This window comes from Mytilus californianus, unplaced genomic scaffold (genome assembly GCF_021869535.1).
Source record: "Mytilus californianus isolate M0D057914Y unplaced genomic scaffold, xbMytCali1.0.p SCAF_3, whole genome shotgun sequence".
Taxonomy (NCBI): domain Eukaryota; kingdom Metazoa; phylum Mollusca; class Bivalvia; order Mytilida; family Mytilidae; genus Mytilus; species Mytilus californianus.
In genome coordinates, this window is record NW_026262679.1 from 62,622,296 (window position 1) to 62,640,475 (window position 18,180).

The 18,180-nt window shown below is 30.7% G+C and overlaps 1 protein-coding gene across 1 annotated transcript; it reads right to left on the bottom strand.

Annotated features, from left to right (window-relative positions):
- Positions 1–717: 717 nt before the first annotated feature.
- LOC127733166 (diacylglycerol kinase delta-like) lies at positions 718–17,279 on the bottom strand. Its single transcript, XM_052242517.1, has 10 exons — positions 17,124–17,279; positions 16,555–16,600; positions 16,108–16,221; positions 15,517–15,651; positions 14,745–14,884; positions 14,358–14,469; positions 13,583–13,612; positions 12,842–12,937; positions 8,227–8,374; positions 718–811 (listed from the first exon to the last, which is right to left on the bottom strand). Exons 1-9 carry the CDS (start codon positions 17,261–17,263, stop codon positions 8,315–8,317), a joined length of 873 nt encoding a protein of 290 aa, XP_052098477.1. The 5' UTR covers positions 17,264–17,279; the 3' UTR covers positions 718–811; positions 8,227–8,314.
- Between the last annotated feature and the right edge of the window lie 901 nt (positions 17,280–18,180).

Below are 18,180 nucleotides of genomic sequence, written 5' to 3' on the forward strand. Positions count from 1 at the left end.
TGTTCACAACCTTATTATATGTCTTGTTTTCCATCTAGTGTAACATTATTTAATTTTATACATTCTACTCCTTGAGTATTACAATATGAAATGTTCTTATTTGAATTCGGAAACGGATTAATATAAGTTAACAGCTTGTTTCCAGATCCTATTAATTATTCAATTGTATTAATATGTAAATGCCAAATTGTGTACATTATTTATCTTGAATTTAATTAATAAAATATGTTTACACTAAGGATGATTTTGGCCATATTTGCTTAAATTTTGCCAGTAGTTTCAGAGGAGAAGATTTTTGTAAAAATCAACGACGATGACGGATGCCAAGTGAGGAGAAAAGCTCACTTAGCCCTCTGGGCCAGGTGAGCTAAAAAAGCAATGGACAAAAAGCAAAAGTGTCGGACAAAAAGCAAAATTATCGGACAAAAAGCAAAACGGACAAAAAGCAAAAGTGTCGGACAAAAAGCAAAATTATCAGACAAAAAGCAAAACGGATAAAAAGCAACGGACAAAAAGCAAAATTATCGGACAAAAAGCAAATTGCGGACAAAAAGCATCGTATCATACCAGTAAACATTTTTTAACAACTGACACTGAATAATTACAACAGCTAACATGGCCCATAAGACGAGGTGTCAAGTGAGTTAACAAAAGTACAATATCAGCCAGCACAACAATGGAATCATATCTAAAAGGAAGATCAAATAAAATGAAGAATGATAAAACAAACAATTTATTTTTGTCATGAATCTGGAGATCTGTTTCTGTGAAGTTGTGGTCGTAGTGATGATAAAGTGATCAAAATGGCTTCCTAAAAAGAGAGAAATATCTTTCAGTATAAAGCATAATAATTTGTTTCCATATGTTCACCTAGAAATGCATGAATTATTTTTGCGAAAACCCCCCTTTTTTTTTTACAAAAAAAAACAAATATCTCTAAAATAAAATTTTGAATCAAAACAAAAAAGTATACAGATCTTTAGATTAATATAACTAAGAAGTGTGTAAACTTTTAAGCAATAATCATAAATCGTTTTTGAGATACGGCGCGACATGTGAAAAAAAACCCTCCCCCTTTTTTTACAAAATACTCAATAACTCAAATATAAAATTTTGAATCATCACCAAAAAGTGTACAGATCTTTAGATTAATATAACTAAGAAGTGTGTAAAGTTTTAAGCAATAATCATAAATTGTTTTTGAGATATGGCGCGACATGTGAAAAAAAAAACACGCACCTGTTTTAGTTACTAAGTCCTGTAACTCAAAAAGTTTTAATCTTATTTTCACCAAAAAGTATACAGATCGTTTGACCTTCATAAGAAACAACTATTTTAAGTTTCATGAAATTTGGATAAGTCGTTCTCAAGTTACGGTGCGACATATTTACGCCGGACAGACAGACGGACAGAAGGACAGATGGACAGACAACATTTGTATACCATAATACGTCCCGTCAAAATTTTGACGGGCGTATAAAAACTATGAAAGAAGGAGTGTTTTGGGCCTGTAAATATAAAAAAAAAATGAAAAAGGTTCTCCTGAACACTTTGTCTCGTCTGGACTGCTGTTGGCAGTGTAAATTGAATGTTGACTGACAAAGAAGCTTCTGTCCAACTTTTGTAACATTCCATGAAGAATTGACAAAGATATTTAAGTTTTAAAATCTTTTACCACAGACTGTACCTAAATATTTAAGGTGAATAATAAGTCCATTATTTAGTTAAGTACAGCAAAGCAATGAACAAAATGTAAATTTTACTCTTGATAGTAATTTTTGATTTTTGAGATGCTTCTGTAAAAATTTCAAGAAATTCTATGAAGGTTTGAAAAAGGTTATCAAAGTTTTAAAAACTTTAAAAAAAAAAAAGTATCTGAATATTAACTGCGAAAAATTTTATCAGTAAAACACAGAAAAGTAAAAAAAAATGTTTAAACTTCAGTTCTGTCTAAGTTATTTGATGTCTAAAAAACTTTAACTCCAGAATGTATCTAAATGGTAATTAAAAAATACTTTTCTCATCTATCAGTAAAATACAGAAAAATAAAAAATATGTTTTCAAAATCTTGTATCAGATGCTAACTCTTATTTATACAGAATCTTTTGTTTCAATTTCATAAAATTCTATGAAGGTTTGACAAAGTTATTGATTTCTACCGTAATCGGCCCTGTATAGTTCGCACTGTTACATTGACGGCATCCCCTTCTCGTCACGAGAATTCAGGAAAAAAACTGTTTGTAACTGTTTGAAAATGTCCAATGAAACTCTGGTAATTTCAAATCGAGTGTGATCATTTGCGGTATTTTCATGGAAAAACATGTTTTTCATCATCAAATAGAAGTTGAAATTCTTGTAAACGATTCTAGAAAACTTCACGAGTGTTAAAATAAGTCAAAATCACAAAAAACAAGTAATTGAGTAACTTGTGTTTGTTTAAACAGCAACTTCGAATAGCACATGTAAATGAAAATAAATACGGTGAGAGTGTTCAGAAAATCTGTACTTAATAAATATCACTAGAATACGACTTTGAAAGTAAAACAGTTCCATCCTCAAGTAAAATAATGTTTAACATATCTATCACCTTAATGTGTGAAGGATCTTAAGCTAAAACAAACATGTGTTAGTACGAAACACCAAGACGGAACGAATAACTGATTATGTTTTGTAGTTTATACATCGTTATGCATAAGCTGGTTCCTGGCTGACTTATTACACTTTTTCCTTTTGTTAAATTTGAATGGATTCCATTTTCTTTTATGCAATGCAGTGAAAAGAAACGAGAAATCTGTAATGAAGCATTTAATTTTGAAATTTATCAGTTTATATTTGATATGGAACAAAAAAAGCATATTAATATGGATTATTAGTTTTGAAAATCATAAGATCGCCCTCTACAATTTCAATAACAAACCTGGCAGAACTTAAAACAAACCTTGTGAAATCAAATTTTTCTCTTATTTCTTGCTTATCATACTCTATAATCTGCACCCCTTGTGGCAGGTTCAATTTTGGAGAATAAAACCGTGGACTATACAAGCCTGAATTGGGTAATAAAACTTTAACCCCAGACTATATCTATACAATGTGCATATTCAAAAGGCTGTGTCCTTTCACAATACTAATTTTCTAAAATGTTTTTCCTTATTGAATAAAATTGAGAATGGAAATGGGGAATATGTCAAAGAGACAACAACCCGACCAAAGAACAGACAACAGCTGAAGGCCACCAATGGGTCTTCAATGCAGCGAGAAAATCCCGCACCCGGAGGTGGTCCTCAGCTGGCCCCTAACTAAAATTGTGTGCTAGTTCAGTGAAAATGGACGTCACACTAAACTCCAAAACATATAAATGAACTAAAATTAAAAAACATACTAGACTAACAAAGTTTGGAAGTTTGGATTCATCTTTTCAAATTGATCAGCTGATAACATATTTTAGCTAACTGATAGTAAAAGGTTATTTTTTGGGTAGCAATAATTGTGCTTTATTCTATTTCTCTGTATGTATAAAGTCAAGGTTTATTATAATTTTGTCACTTTGCCACATTTATTGTTATATCATGTCCATGTAAATCATGAAAAGAAAATAATTAAAAAAAAACAATCTTTTATAGCGATATATGTTTGATGGAAAAAATGAAATTAGTACCACCAACCATGTACTCTTAAAAGAAAGGGAAAAATTTCACATTGAATTACCTCCCTTTTAACATAAAAAAGAAGTTATATGTAAAAATTTGATAGACACTTGAGAAAAAGGATACACTAATAATATCATTCATTGGTTAATTTTTGGGTGAAGAAATTGGTGTTAGTAATGAAAAATAAACAGAGCAGGGATTTATAATTAATTATCTCCCCTGTTATATAGAATGGATACATTTCCCAAGAGATAGTCAAATATTTGATTTGATTCAACATAAAAAGAAGTTAGTTTATAGGAAAAATTAAAACACATCTATAGTTCTTATTATAAAATGTATAGGGCTTTGTTCAGGATTGTAAATGTAAATTTTGTTTTTTTGACAAATTAAAAAAAATCAGTTCTTGTATTAGTAAAGAGAAAGAAAATGCAAAAATGCAAAATTAATATGACTATTATTGCACAAATACAATATATGTATATATATATATATTATCTAAACATAGTAAATTGGTGTATAAGTCAAATTAAATGAGCTTTCTTATATGTGTAAGAGTTCAAATATTATTATTGATTAATGCACATAGATATATAACATGTTAGATTGGATATAGACAATGTAAATACATGGTTTATAGAAATTTAAAGTGCTTTTCAGTCTTTAATTTCACTTGTTAACATATTCATGAATTTTTATAGTAAAAAACAATGTTTGACTTTGTCATCTTGGAATGTGCGTGGCCTCGGAGATAAGATTGAAGATCAAAGGTTTATTGATAAAATTAAAAGTGATATAAATATATTACTCGAAACATGGAAAGGAAGTTGTAAAGATTATAATATTGAAGGCTTTAATTGTATTTCAAAAGTCAGAAAAAAGCGCAAAAATGCAAGAAGGCACAGCGAAGGCATAATTGTTTATTATAGAAAAGAGTTAGAAAAAGGCATACAAAATATTGTAAATGGCACTTCATCAGAAAACAGATTATGGGTTAAACTTGACAAAAACTTCTTTGGTTTTTTAGAAGACGTATACATGTGTGCAGTATATGTACCGCCTATATCTTCTGTGTACTCTGAAAATGATTTCATGTCTTTAGAAAATGAAATTTCTATTTTCTCTGCTAAAGGGAAAATTCTTTTATTAGGAGATTTTAATAGTAGAATTGGAAATAAACCTGATTTTGTAGTACAGGATTCAGCAGAAATAAATAGATTTGATGGCTCAAAATTATTGCCAGAGAATTATATGATTGATGATGAAATAGTAAGACAAAATCAAGATAAAATTTATAATTCACAAGGTAAATCTTTATTAGACTTGTGTATATCTTCGAGGTTGCGCATATTAAATGGCAGATACATGGGAGACAGTTTAGGTTATTGCACATTTATGTCTGTAAACGGGTCAAGTACAGTTGACTACGGAATTGTTAGTGAGAGTCTCCTATCCTTGGTAAAATATTTTAAAACAGATTGTTTTTCATATATGTCTGATCATGTACAGATACAGGTCACCTTAAAATGTGATATAAAAATATATCCTAATATACAGTTGGATAAAAAAAGATGGAAAAATGTAAAAAGATACATTTGGAAAGAGGATTCTGAAAATTTCAGAACAAATGAAAAATAATATAATCAACTTTGAACTAGAAAATTTTCTGAATGTCAAAAAGGTGTTGATGGAGCAGAAGAAAAGTTAACACAAATATTTGAATAAATCTCTGAAATTTCATGTAAAATAAAAAAAACAGGGATAAAAAGAAAAAAGAAAAAGTTTAAACAAGTTTGGTCAGATAATTCAATTTATGAAACCAAAAAAGAAATAAACAGTATTTGAAATAAAATTAAAAAATGTCCTAGTAATCATTTGAAAAACAAATACTTTGAAATGATAAAAAAACTAAGAAAAATGACTAAAATAAAGAAAGCAGAATATAAGAAGAAAATTTTTGATAACCTTACAGATACATTTAATAAAAAACCAAAAGACTACTGGGATATAATTAAAAAGTTTAAAAAGATAAAAGAAGTTGACCAGGGAATTCCACCAATTTTACAAGATGAAGATAAAATTAAAAAACACATTCAACAACAAGGCAATCCAAAATCATGTGATGAAAATTTTAGCCAGGAAATAGAAAATAAATTAAAGGAGTTTGAGAATAACATAGTATTTAAAGAAGAAACTGATACCCCCATCACATGTAAAGAGGTTAAAAATTTAATACATAGATTAAAAAAGGGTAAATCATCAGGTCCAGATAATATAATAAATGAAGTTATAAAATATAGTAAAAATGTAACACTGAAAAGTATTGTCAAACTCTTTAATTTGATATTAAATACTAGTATTTATCCTTCTTCATGGCAAAACTCATTTGTAGTTTTGTTACACAAAGCAGGCAATAAAAGTGACCCTAATAATTATAGAGGTGTTTCCTTAATAGATTGTCTACCAAAATTATTTAATGCTATCTTAAATGAAAGACTTATAAAAAAAATGGAAGCTGCTGTCAGTAAAAGTCAATTTGGTTTTCGTAAAAATCATAGGACTTCTGACAGTATCTTTGTATTAAAATCATTAATAAATAAATATTTACATAAAAATAAAAATAAAATATATGCATGCTTTGTAGATCTAAGGAAGGCCTTTGACTCTGTATGGAGAAAAGCCCTCCTTTATAAACTTTACAACCTAGGAGTTGGTAAAATTTTTTATAATATTATTAAACAACAATATATTAACACTAAATCAGCTATCAAAGTGCAGAATCAACACTCAGACTTTTTTGAAATATCAAGAGGGGTCAAACAAGGAGATTCTTTAAGCCTCTCTTTGTTTAATCTTTTTATGAATGATATTGAAAGTGAACTCTCAAAAAATGATAATTATCCTTTAAAATCAGTTTCTTCTGAGGTAAATTGTCTTATGTTTGCAGATGATCTACTTATACTTTCAGAAAGTAAACAAGGTTTGCAAAATAGCTTAAATAATTTAGAAGAATATTGTGACACCTGGCAACTTACACTAAATGTTAACAAAACTAAAACTATGATTTTGCAAAACAAAAACATTAAATTAGAACAATCTTTTGTTAAATATAAAGATATAAATTTGATAAATGTTTCAGAATATAAATTTTTAGGTATTCTTATTAAATGTAATGGTAATTTTAATCACAGCTCTGAAGAACTAGTAAAAAAGGTGAAAAAGGTAATGTTTGCTATTAAATCCTATACTGGTTCTTTAAATAATATCCCTATTAAAGTAGCATGTAGTTTGTTTAATACTATGGTGGAACCAATTGCTACATATAATTCAGAGGTTACTTTTATGGATACATATATAACATTATATAGAGCTGTCCAGAGGGCAAATGTATCCCATAAAGAAATTGACTTTCTTGATTTTACTAATAAAACTTGTTTTGAAAAACTTCATTTATCATTTTGTAAATATATTTTGGGAACACAATAAAAATGCATCAAATTTAGCAGTTAGAAAAGAATTAAGTCGCTATCCATTAGAATTAAAAATAAAGGTCCAAAGTTTACTATATTTAACAAGACTTCTAAATAATTGTATAAATCCCTTATTGTATGAGGCTTTCACTCTATCAAAGAATCTAGACTCAGCAGGATGTTACACATGGTTTACGTATATAAAAAAGATTGCAAAGGAAGCAAATGTAGATTTTAAACATATTGAGGAGTGTAAGAATCTAAACCAAATAAAAACACTTAAAACTGAATTAAAAGTTAAACTCCTTAATCATTATGAAAATTATATAAACATAAATTTGAGAAAATAGATAATAGCAGTAAACTTCTATTATATAAAACATTAAAACAAAGTAATAAAATAGAAACATATCTGAATTCTAATATATTTGAAAATAGACGTAATATCACTAAATTAAGATTAAGTGATCATAATTTATTAATAGAAAAAGGGAGACACCTAAAAATCCCTAGAGAAAACCGGTTGTGTCAGTCCTGCAATACAATTGAGGATGAAAAACATTTTCTTTTGTATTGCAGGAAAAACGCTTCCATTAGACCAGTTTTTATTGAAAAATTAACAAAGGCTAAAAGTATAGAAAATTTTAATAGCCTCAATGAAAATGAAAAAAATGATAAATATTCTTTGCCCATCAACACAAAAACAGGTAGAAAGCATAGGTTCCTTTATTAAAAAGTCATTGGCACTAAGGATAGGGGACTCATAATTGAATTTTGAACTATTTTCATTAGTTTGTTTAATATGATTATACATGCTTTTTTCTTGTCATTATGTTAATGTTGTTTTTGTCACAAATCGTATAAGTTGGTTTATATGGCAATAAAAGTTTGATTGATTGATTGATTGTAAAACTCTACCCTAAAGCAAGAACCTACTTTACTATTAGTATACTCTCTTTAACATAATAATAATTGAATATTTTTAATCTTTTACGTTTGAATGATAACTTTAACGCCTTCTATTTTTTAATTTAAAAAAAAATTTAAATTTAAACTGCATTCTGTAAACAAAAATATCTGTTTACAATTTTTCTTTCTCTATAACTCACTTCAGTTCTGATGGTGCGACTCCCTTGACACGGGCAGGTGTTGAGGTAATGTTGGAACAACAAGCTGGGATTATCTACATTCAGCGCTTCATCTGCATCTAAACTTGCCTCTAAACCTTGAACACCACCAAATACTACTAGTGCATGTCTGAAAACAGATGTTACAAATTGTCAAAAAGCAAGTTTAAAAAACCTATATAACTGAACAATCTGCTCCATGTTCCTCTTAGATTGATAAAAACTGACCAATCTGCTCCATATCTTAGATTGATAAAAATGATAAAAAAAACAAAAATAAACAAATGTAATTTGATATGATGAGCTGCATATAATGACAAAATTTTGAAAGGAAACATGAGAGCTATCTAACCAAAAGACCTAAACGACAGAAACTCTTGCTAAAAATCAATATATCTAAATGGCAATATGGTGATCGAACTCTTAACATAACCAAACATCTTACAAATAAGACATCTTCTTTACAAAAGTCCTTGGAGAGATTGTTTAGTTGTCATGTGACCAGTTTAATACACATAAAATTAATGTGGTTAAATATCTATAATCTAAACAGAAGACATGTTTAATTTTGTATTTTTTATACAGTGTTGTATAAATAACACATAGCTGAGAGGGTGATAGAGCAGATTGTTACCCAGAGAAAACAGTACCAACCCTCTTAGGTATGTGTTATGTTATTTAATTTATCAAACTCAATGTTCTGCCAATATTGTCTTTTAAATTTTAAATTGGAAATGATTAACTATGACGTCATGGTCATAACGTTGCAGTTATTGGAAAAACAACAAAAGTGAAGCAAGGTGTATCTTTTATTTTGACAGTCTATGAAAAAAGTTCAGAGGCCAAAACATAGCAATTGAGCATTTTCTTTAAAATCATTGATGTAAATTCTATTCATTGTACTTTAAATTATCAATTTTGATTTGTCTGAATGGGAGGATAATATTCAATAAAATGCTCCGCTGGGGCGCAACTTGATACGACCGCAGAGGTCGAACCCTGAACAGTTGGGACAAGTATGGACACAACATTCAAGCTTGATACAGCACTGAATTTGGATTGTAATTAAATATTTGACACAGCATAGGTTTCTGACACAGAATGAATGTGGTCTAAGAACTTTAAAATTTTTAATTTACCTATTCAAACCATATCATTATTTTTTGCTTTTATATATAAATCAGAAATAACCAATTTAAAATGGAAAATTTTAAAGAAAAAAAAGGAAAAAAAAATCCCCCCCCCCAAATTTGTTGAACCCCCTTATGATTCATCACCCCCAAACTCAATCCCTGCCTTCCCTTTGTGGTATGGTACCTTGCAGTACAATTTCAGAGAGATCATACACTTGAACACAAGTTATTATCTGGAAACTAGAAAAATGCTTGTTTTTTGGCCCCAAATTCCTAAACGTTTAAGGCAATTACCCCCAAACTCAAACCCAGCTTTCCCTTTGTGATATGGAACCTTGTAGTACAATTTCATAAAGATCCATACACTTACACACAAGTTATTGTCCTGAAACTAGAAAAATGCTTGTTTTTTTGCTCCTTATGGCCCCTAATTCCTAAAATTTTGAGGCAATTACCCCCAAAATCAAACCCACCATTTGTGGTATGGTACCTTGCAGTACAATTTCAGAGAGATCCATATACTTGAACACAAGTTATTGTCTGGAAACTAGAAAAATGCTTATTTTTGGCCCCTTTTTGGCCCCTTATTCCTAAACGTTTTGGGCAATTACCCCCAAACTCAATTCCAGCTTTCCCTTTGTTATATAGAACCTTGTAGTACAATGTCAGAGAGATCCATACACTTACACACAAGTTATTGTCATGAAACTAGAAAAATGCTTGTTTTTTGCCCCTTTTTGGCCCCTTATTCCTAAACGTTCTGGGCAATAACCCCAAACTCAATTCCAGCTTTCCCTTTGTTATATAGAACCTTGTAGTACAATTTCATAAAGATCCATACACTTACACACAAGTTATAGTTATGAAACTAGAAAAATGATTGTTTTTTGCCCCTTTTTGGCCCCTAATTCCTAAAATTTGGAGGCAATTACCCCCAAAATCAATCCCAGCATTCCCTTTGTGATATGGAACCTTGTGGTACAATGTCAGAGAGATCCATACACTTACACACAAGTTATTGTCATGAAACTAGAAAAATGCTTGTTTTTTGCCCCTTTTTGGCCCTTAATTCCTAAAACTTCAAGGCAATTACCCCCAAAATCAATCCCAGCATTCCTTTTGTGATATGGAACCTTGTGGTACAATGTCAGAGAGATCCATACAATAACACACAAGTTATGTCTGGAAGTTACAAAAATGCTTATTTTTGGCCCCTTTTTGGCCCCTAATTCCTCAACTGTTGGTACCATAACCCCCAAAATCAATCCCAACCTTCCTTTTGTGGTATTGAACCTTATGGTAAAATGTCATAAAGATCCATTCACTTAAACTAAAGTTAGAGTGCGAAAACCAATGTGTCTTCGGACAACGACGACGACGACGCCGACGTCATACCAATATACGACCGCAAATAAAATTCAGTTGTCCAACCAAAATTGACTTTACAAATCAGCTTTGCATTCAAAAAGCTACAAGTTTTCACTACCCAATTAAATGCTCTGCTGGGGCACAGTTTGATACGACCGCAGAGGTCGAACCCTGAACAGTTGGGGCAAGTATGGACACAACATTCAAGCTTGATACAGCACTGAATTTGGATTGTAATTAAACATTTGACACAGCATAGGTTTCTGACACAGAATGAATGTGGTCTAAGAACTTAAAATTTTTTAATTTACGTATTCCAACCATATCATTATTATTTGCTTTTATATATAAATCAGAAATAACCAATTTAAAATGGAAAATTTTAAAGAAAAAAAATGAAAAAAAAATCCCCCCCCCCAAATTTTTTGAACCCCCTTATCAATCCCCACCTTCCTTTTGTGGTATTGAACCTTATGGTAAAATTTCATAGAGATCCATTCACTTAAACTAAAGTTAGAGTGCGAAAACCAATGTGTCTTCGGACGACGACGACGACGACGACGACGACGACGCCGACGCCAACGTCATACCAATATACGACCGCAAAATTTTTTTGCTGTCATATAAAAAGAAGGGGGTGGGGTTAACCCTCGTGGACTTCCCCTAAATTTTATTTTATTTGTTTTATTGTCGAATACAAGAATAAATATGGTTTAGGGGTGGGAATCTCAACTGTTTACAATTTCTCAAACAGAAGGGGGTGGGGGGTTACCACATTGGACTTCCCCTATATTTCATTTGATATCTATTATTGTCCCATACAAAAATATATATGGTTTAGGGGTGGGGATCTCGACCATTTACAAGTTCTCAAACAGACACGCTGGGGGTGACCCCAGGGGACTCACCTTTTATTTTATTTGATTTGTAACATACAAGAATATATATGGTTTCAGGGTGGGGAGCTTGCACATTTACAAGTTTTCCAAAAAAAGGAGGGTAGCTGTGAACCTGAGGACTATCCCAATATTTCATTTGATTTGTTTTATTGTCCCATACAAGAATATATGGTTTAGGAGTAGGGATCTCAACCGTTTACAAGATAAAAGCACATTATCAAATTGAAGGGGGGTAGGGGTAAGAATATATATGATTAACGGACACTTAATTATCTACAAAATGTCTAATAATGAACAATAAATTCCAAACTTCATTTATACAGTAATACTAGTAAGTTTCAAACTGTATATAAACAGTCCTACAGATCTTATCAGAAAACAGAAAATTTTCAAATAAATCTGTCACTCCAATGATTATCATATGCAAAAATATTTCCAAGATCTAATTAATAATGAAAATAAATCATTATCATATGCTGAACTATTTATAATATCTAATTGAACAGAACTATGGTTGTTTAACATAGTACTCTAACATAATTAATAATGTAATAATCTTCAAAATGTCTAATGATATAGCTTATAATCATTACCACTTAGGAAATAGATAATTTTCAAAGTAATCTGTCACTCCAATTTTTATTCTGAGATAAGACAAATCATAACATTATAACAACAGTAAAATATTTAAAAATTCTACTTTTGTATATTAAAAATAGCGATAACTCACAAAGGAGATATACTAAAATCTTGAAAATTAATAGAGACCTTCATTAAGTCCCAGGAAACAACATATTTAAATTTGAAAAAAATTTGTTAAAGCGTTTTCATGTTATTGTGCGGACACTGTTTGGCAGCCACCAGTACCGCCCAGCCGCCCGCCGTATATCACCATTTTAATAACCGATATTTCCTTCGAAAATCCAGTTAAAATTGGAAAAGAAAAATTCAGCAATTTTTCCATTTGTAAAGGGACATAACTCTAGAAATTTATAGTGACACCACCAAAATTCAAACTCGATCTGTGTTTTGTGGAAATAAGCATTGTGTATAAGTTTCATAACATTTGGTTGGGGCAAACTAAAGTTAGAGAAAGGAAACCAACTTTGGGACGTACGTACGGATAAACAGACGGACAAGGGTAAAACTTAATGCCCCCTCTGCTACAGCGGGGAGCATAAAAATCAATTTACTTACTAGCAGAGCTGCTTTATCAGTAAGAAAGACATTGGTATCATTATAAAGATGTTGGACACGACGTATAAAATCTGTTACTTGACTTCGTACTGTTGGCTGCAAATAAATCAAAACATTCAAACATATTGAAAATCTAAAATCATTGATTAAAACAGTGCAATGAATTCTTAATAGAACAGATTTTAATGTCATCTTGCTCAATTTTTTTAAATTCATAATTCCATCAAAGTAAAAGCAGATATTGAATAATTATTTTATAGTACAATTTTATAAATTGGAAATTAAAACACATATTCTGATCACATTTATGCACAGAAACTGATAGTTGCTTTTTGTTTTACTTGATGATAACAATTCAAAACAGACTTTGCCACTTGCAAGAAAATGAATGTGTGATTGTGATACAATTCAGTGAATTAAAGATACAATATCAACATCAATTCATGCTGAGCAAACTAAAGCACATCTATACTAACAAAAAATTTGACACAAGGCTATAATAACATCTGAATCAATACTTTTATCATGAAAAAATCTACTTAAACTGCATGATTCATGCTTGACATGCTTTAAGCAGGGATAACATCAATTTGTTGTAAGGGACAGTACAAATATTTCATTTGTTATTCAGCATGAAAGGTGGAATTATATATTTGCAAGTGAATTTGTTAAGTGGAAACATGTCAACCCCTATTGCAGAGCCCCTCAGCTAAACAACATTCCCCGACAACATATATCAACCTGGCTTATTTCAGTTTCATCTGTATCAAGCTGATTAAATAAAAACAAAAACTAATTTATCAACAAGAAAATATTATACAAAATTCTTTTTTATTATTATTAATATTTATTTCAATTTCACTTTTATTCAATAAGTTTGATAAACTTTTAATTACCAATTACAAGTAAAAACTTTCTTTATATTTGCCATGAATGTGTAAATTTTTGGCCATAGATTTTTAGTACGAGAACTATCAGTTCAAAGATGATCTACATTTTTTCAATTGACCTTAATTTCAAAAACTGAGCTACTTATCCCTAAACAGGGATTATGAAAACTTGTTACTAAAATTTACAGCTGAAACTAAAATAGTAGAACTATTTCATGTCCTTTAATAGGCCAAAGAATAACCTAAAATGTCAGTTACTATTAATTTTACATTCACCAAAGTTCAGGCTTGTCAATATCAACGTACTTATGTATACTACTACATTCACATATATCTTAAAACTATCTTAATACATGAAGTATGGCTCTTCATACTTTCTTTTTCACTACCTAAATTATAGCTGTATGACATCAAAATAAATTGAATGAAACAACATTTACACATTCATATGAACATAAATAAGACAAAATGGTAACCATACAAAAGACAAAGAGATTTAAAAGTATTGCAAGTTGACAGGTGAGCATTTTACAAAACAAACAATATCCATTTTTCAACAACAATTTTTTGTGTATGGTTTGGTTCAATGTTGACATAAAAATTGAGGTAAATATTTAAATACATACATCAGCCAGTCGTCCTGATGGAAACAAATTGTCTAAGAATTCTGAAGACTGGGTTGTTAGGGGATACAAATCCTCTTCAACAGCACTGTACTTCCTGGAAACTACTTTCACACTGAAATAAAAGATAGATTCTAGTTAAGAAAATAATACCAGGTTTCAATCTACTGGATACCATTTCCACACAATAATACACCTTGTGACAATTTCAGTCTAAAATTAACAGTATACAGTTTTCATTTCACAGATGAATCTTTCACACTAAAAACAATCTAACAAAGTGCCCTTTGAAATGAAAAAAAAAATCACTTTCATACTTTAAGACAATGGCAGAAAATTGTTAAATTGACTATGACCATATGTCTAATAACTACTCAATAAGGTACAAACCACTTTATAAGGGAGGATGCTGCCTCTACAAAGCTCTGTAAAACTATTGACTCTTCCTCAGAGAGAGGGATGGCTTGAGGACTCCGTGGTCTCTCTGTTTTCTGTTTCTCTGACCATTGGGTTAAGGTCTTCTCAAATGCCTGAATGAATATAATTTGCAAGATGATATTGTGGTGTGCTTGGTGCCTAATGTCCTGAAACAAATCCATGTGCTAGCTGTGGTATTCAATAATTTATCACAGTAAATCTACAAAACAGTTCTGGCATACCAAAAAATTATAACTAGAACTCTAGCATGTCAGCTACAGCCCCACTTGCACATTTTTGAGTGATATTGATAAATACAATGTGGTATATTTTTGAGTGGACTTTAATAACATTTTACCATCACCATTTATCATATAGTCCAGATACCTTAAACCAGCTCTACAGACAAGAATCACCACTCACTTTTGTGGTTTACAAGGATAGAAAATATGCTACATAGCATATGACCACCAGCAAAAACTAAGGCCTTCCTTTAATAGGCATAAACACATTGCATAAGAATGTGCTTTACTTGATGCAGTCTGGACTTATGATACACTATAGAAGTGCTACAAATGGACAGACAGACAGACTAGTCGACAGGGCCTAAATGACAGTCCTTTTGTTTGATAAAGGAGAAATAGTTTTTTTAAATTCAACTGAAAACAAGCAAAACTATGCTAAAATGTCAACCTCATGACAATCACAAAACTAACTGTGGAATTGTAACAGCACTGTGACCTACCCTGTCCCTAGTCAGCATTTGTGCTCTGTTCTTATGGACAATTCTGATATAGCCTGGTGGTTGGTTCCAAGCCTCACCATCGACTTGTACAGGAACAGCTTCATCACCAATTATTGTTATCTTTACTGTTCTACTCTGTAAAAGACATAAACATAAATTATATGAAGAAATTTTTTGGTATATTTGTCCTGAATATATGCTTTTAACACTGGCTGTTTTTTATTTTGTCCTAATTATGGCTTGAAAATTGGTTGTTGAGTTAATTGTTGGTATTGTCATGAACATGCCTTAGTTAAATATTGGCTGCTGCTTTAATTTTTGGTGTTTTGCCCTGAATATGCCTTAAACATTGATCATTGCATTGATTTTTTGGGATTTTGAGCGCAATATGCCTTAAAAATTGGCTGTTGCTTTAATTTTTGGTATTTTGTCCTGAATATGCCTTTAACATTGGCTTCTGCATTGAAAGCAAACAACAGTATTGATTGACCAATGGGTGCTTAAAGTACAGTGGCAAATATTACATGCATATGCCCTTTAGAGCAAGAATTCCAAATTTTTAGATTCTGTGTAAAGCAAATATATAAATACCTGAGCAATTCTATGATGTTGTATATCTAATACTCTGGAGACTGCCATCTGCATACCACCAAATACTGCTACAACTTCTAAAATCTTGTCATCAAAACTTGGGGCTTGAAATGTCTGAAATGACGAAACTATTACATTAAGAACTTTACATTTTTTTGTGGTCAACTTCTGATTAAGAGTGCAAATTTTTTTTTTACAAAAAAATACTCTAAAATATATTGTTTATTATATAAAACCAATCTGCAACACTATTGGACTACTTTTACAATTTCAAAAGTAAGTTATAATTCAAGACTTAAAATTCCCTGTAGAATATTATATTTAGCTGAAACATCTCCAAGAATAATACAGCTACTTCAGTTCATTGTCCTCCTTCAATTTGAATTGTTATAATCTTGTTTTTAATCCATAATACACATAATATATGAACCTAAAAAATATACTCACATCTTTTTCTCTTGTTCCTCCCCAAAAATTAGCACCTCCCATGTAACTGAAATACAAAAAACATATGTAAGATCTGTAAGTAAAGACAGTTATTTCAACAATACAAAACACATTGCTTGTTGATTTCACAGTATTATTTCAATACCATATTGAAAACTGTGGTGCATTTAGTGAGGTCAACAATTCTAGACATCAAGATTATATAAGAAGTAAGTCATAGTCATATAAAGACATTCTACCTAAATATAATAAGTATATGCTGTTTCAAAGATTTGCTGAGAAGATCTGAAGTTTCCCTGACAACTTGGTAGAAATTTGGTAAATACATCCTGGTCTTTTTAGTGATCGCATGGTCAATTAAAGTACCACTTCCTACATCTATCATCATTAAAAAAAAATATTTTAATTCAAATTTAATAAAAATTAAATTCAACATATCTTAAGTAAGCAAATGTGTTGACAGAAATATTCTATAGTTTTCAAGCAAAAAATGCAATATTTATTGAGCCTTTTTTGTAATTTGGAAACTCTTTTATAGTCTATATTAACTACAGTAAATTGATCCATACCTTGGAAAATTGAGTATTACAATGCCTTGTAGACTAGGAAGAGGAATTTTCTGTCCATCACATTCTAACTGTACTCGTTGATCTAAGTTTTTGAATGTCCTCTGTAAAATTTCCTTTCCACCCAGAACACCATACCACATAAAATTTTTGGTTCTACTTCTGAAACAAAGATTACAATGAAAGTGAAATTGTTCATATTGTCACAATGAAAATCTTTTTAATTAACTGTATTGTTTAGCATATTTCATCAAAAATATATATGCGTTTATTTTAGAAATAATTTACCTTGTTAATATATTTATAAATGTTTATTAAATAAAATAATGGTAGAATGATCTAGAATGGTAAAAGGAGAGATTGATTGATTGATTGATTGTTGGTTGCTTAACGTCCAGTGGTAAAAGAAAGAGAGAGCAAGAAAAGGTATATGTGATTTTTAACACCCTTAGCTACTACCGAAAGAGAGTACATGTATTTACTGTATAATACACTGAACACATCCGTGTGACAAGAAATTATAAAACTTATATTATTTCAAAATGGATAAAACTCATTTGACAGGGGCGGATCCAGGATTTTGGAAAGGGGGGGCGTAGTATGTAAAGATCGCCGTGCGGAGCGAGGCGAAATTTTTCTTGACCTTTTTTGGGCTACAAAACATAAAATAAGTGTAAAATGCACATTTTTAGTGACGGTTCCTAACGTGGGGTATGTATATTTTATAGTTAAAGTGTAAGCTTGGGTTGGACATTTTTGATGCCGCGCGCGCGCATTCTCCCCATTAGTTGTCTATTATAAAATGATTGAATAGATCTAAAGCTATGTACTAATATATATTTGATGTGGGATTTGTCAGTAAAAAATGGACATGGAAAATTCTCGTTTGTTGTATGGTTAGTTAGCATAACCTCACAGATTACTTGTTGTAAACATGGTATACGGCTATTCAATGAAGTTTATAATACGACCGACACGAACAAAGACAAACAAGCAATTTTTATCCAAATGTTTGGTTGAAATGTTTCACTCAACAAGGGAAGTGAGGGGTTCCAAATCA

Excerpts from the sequence above, each read along its gene's own strand:
- LOC127733166 (XM_052242517.1), bottom strand. The coding sequence starts at position 17,263 with ATGTGGTATGGTGTTCTGGGTGGAAAGGAAATTTTACAGAGGACATTC. Across the intron at positions 15,652-16,107 it reads AACATCATAGAATTGCTCAG|AGTAGAACAGTAAAGATAAC; the intron begins GTATTTATATAT and ends TGTCTTTTACAG. Across the intron at positions 13,613-14,357 it reads CATCAGGACGACTGGCTGAT|CTTGATACAGATGAAACTGA; the intron begins GTATGTATTTAA and ends TTATTTAATCAG.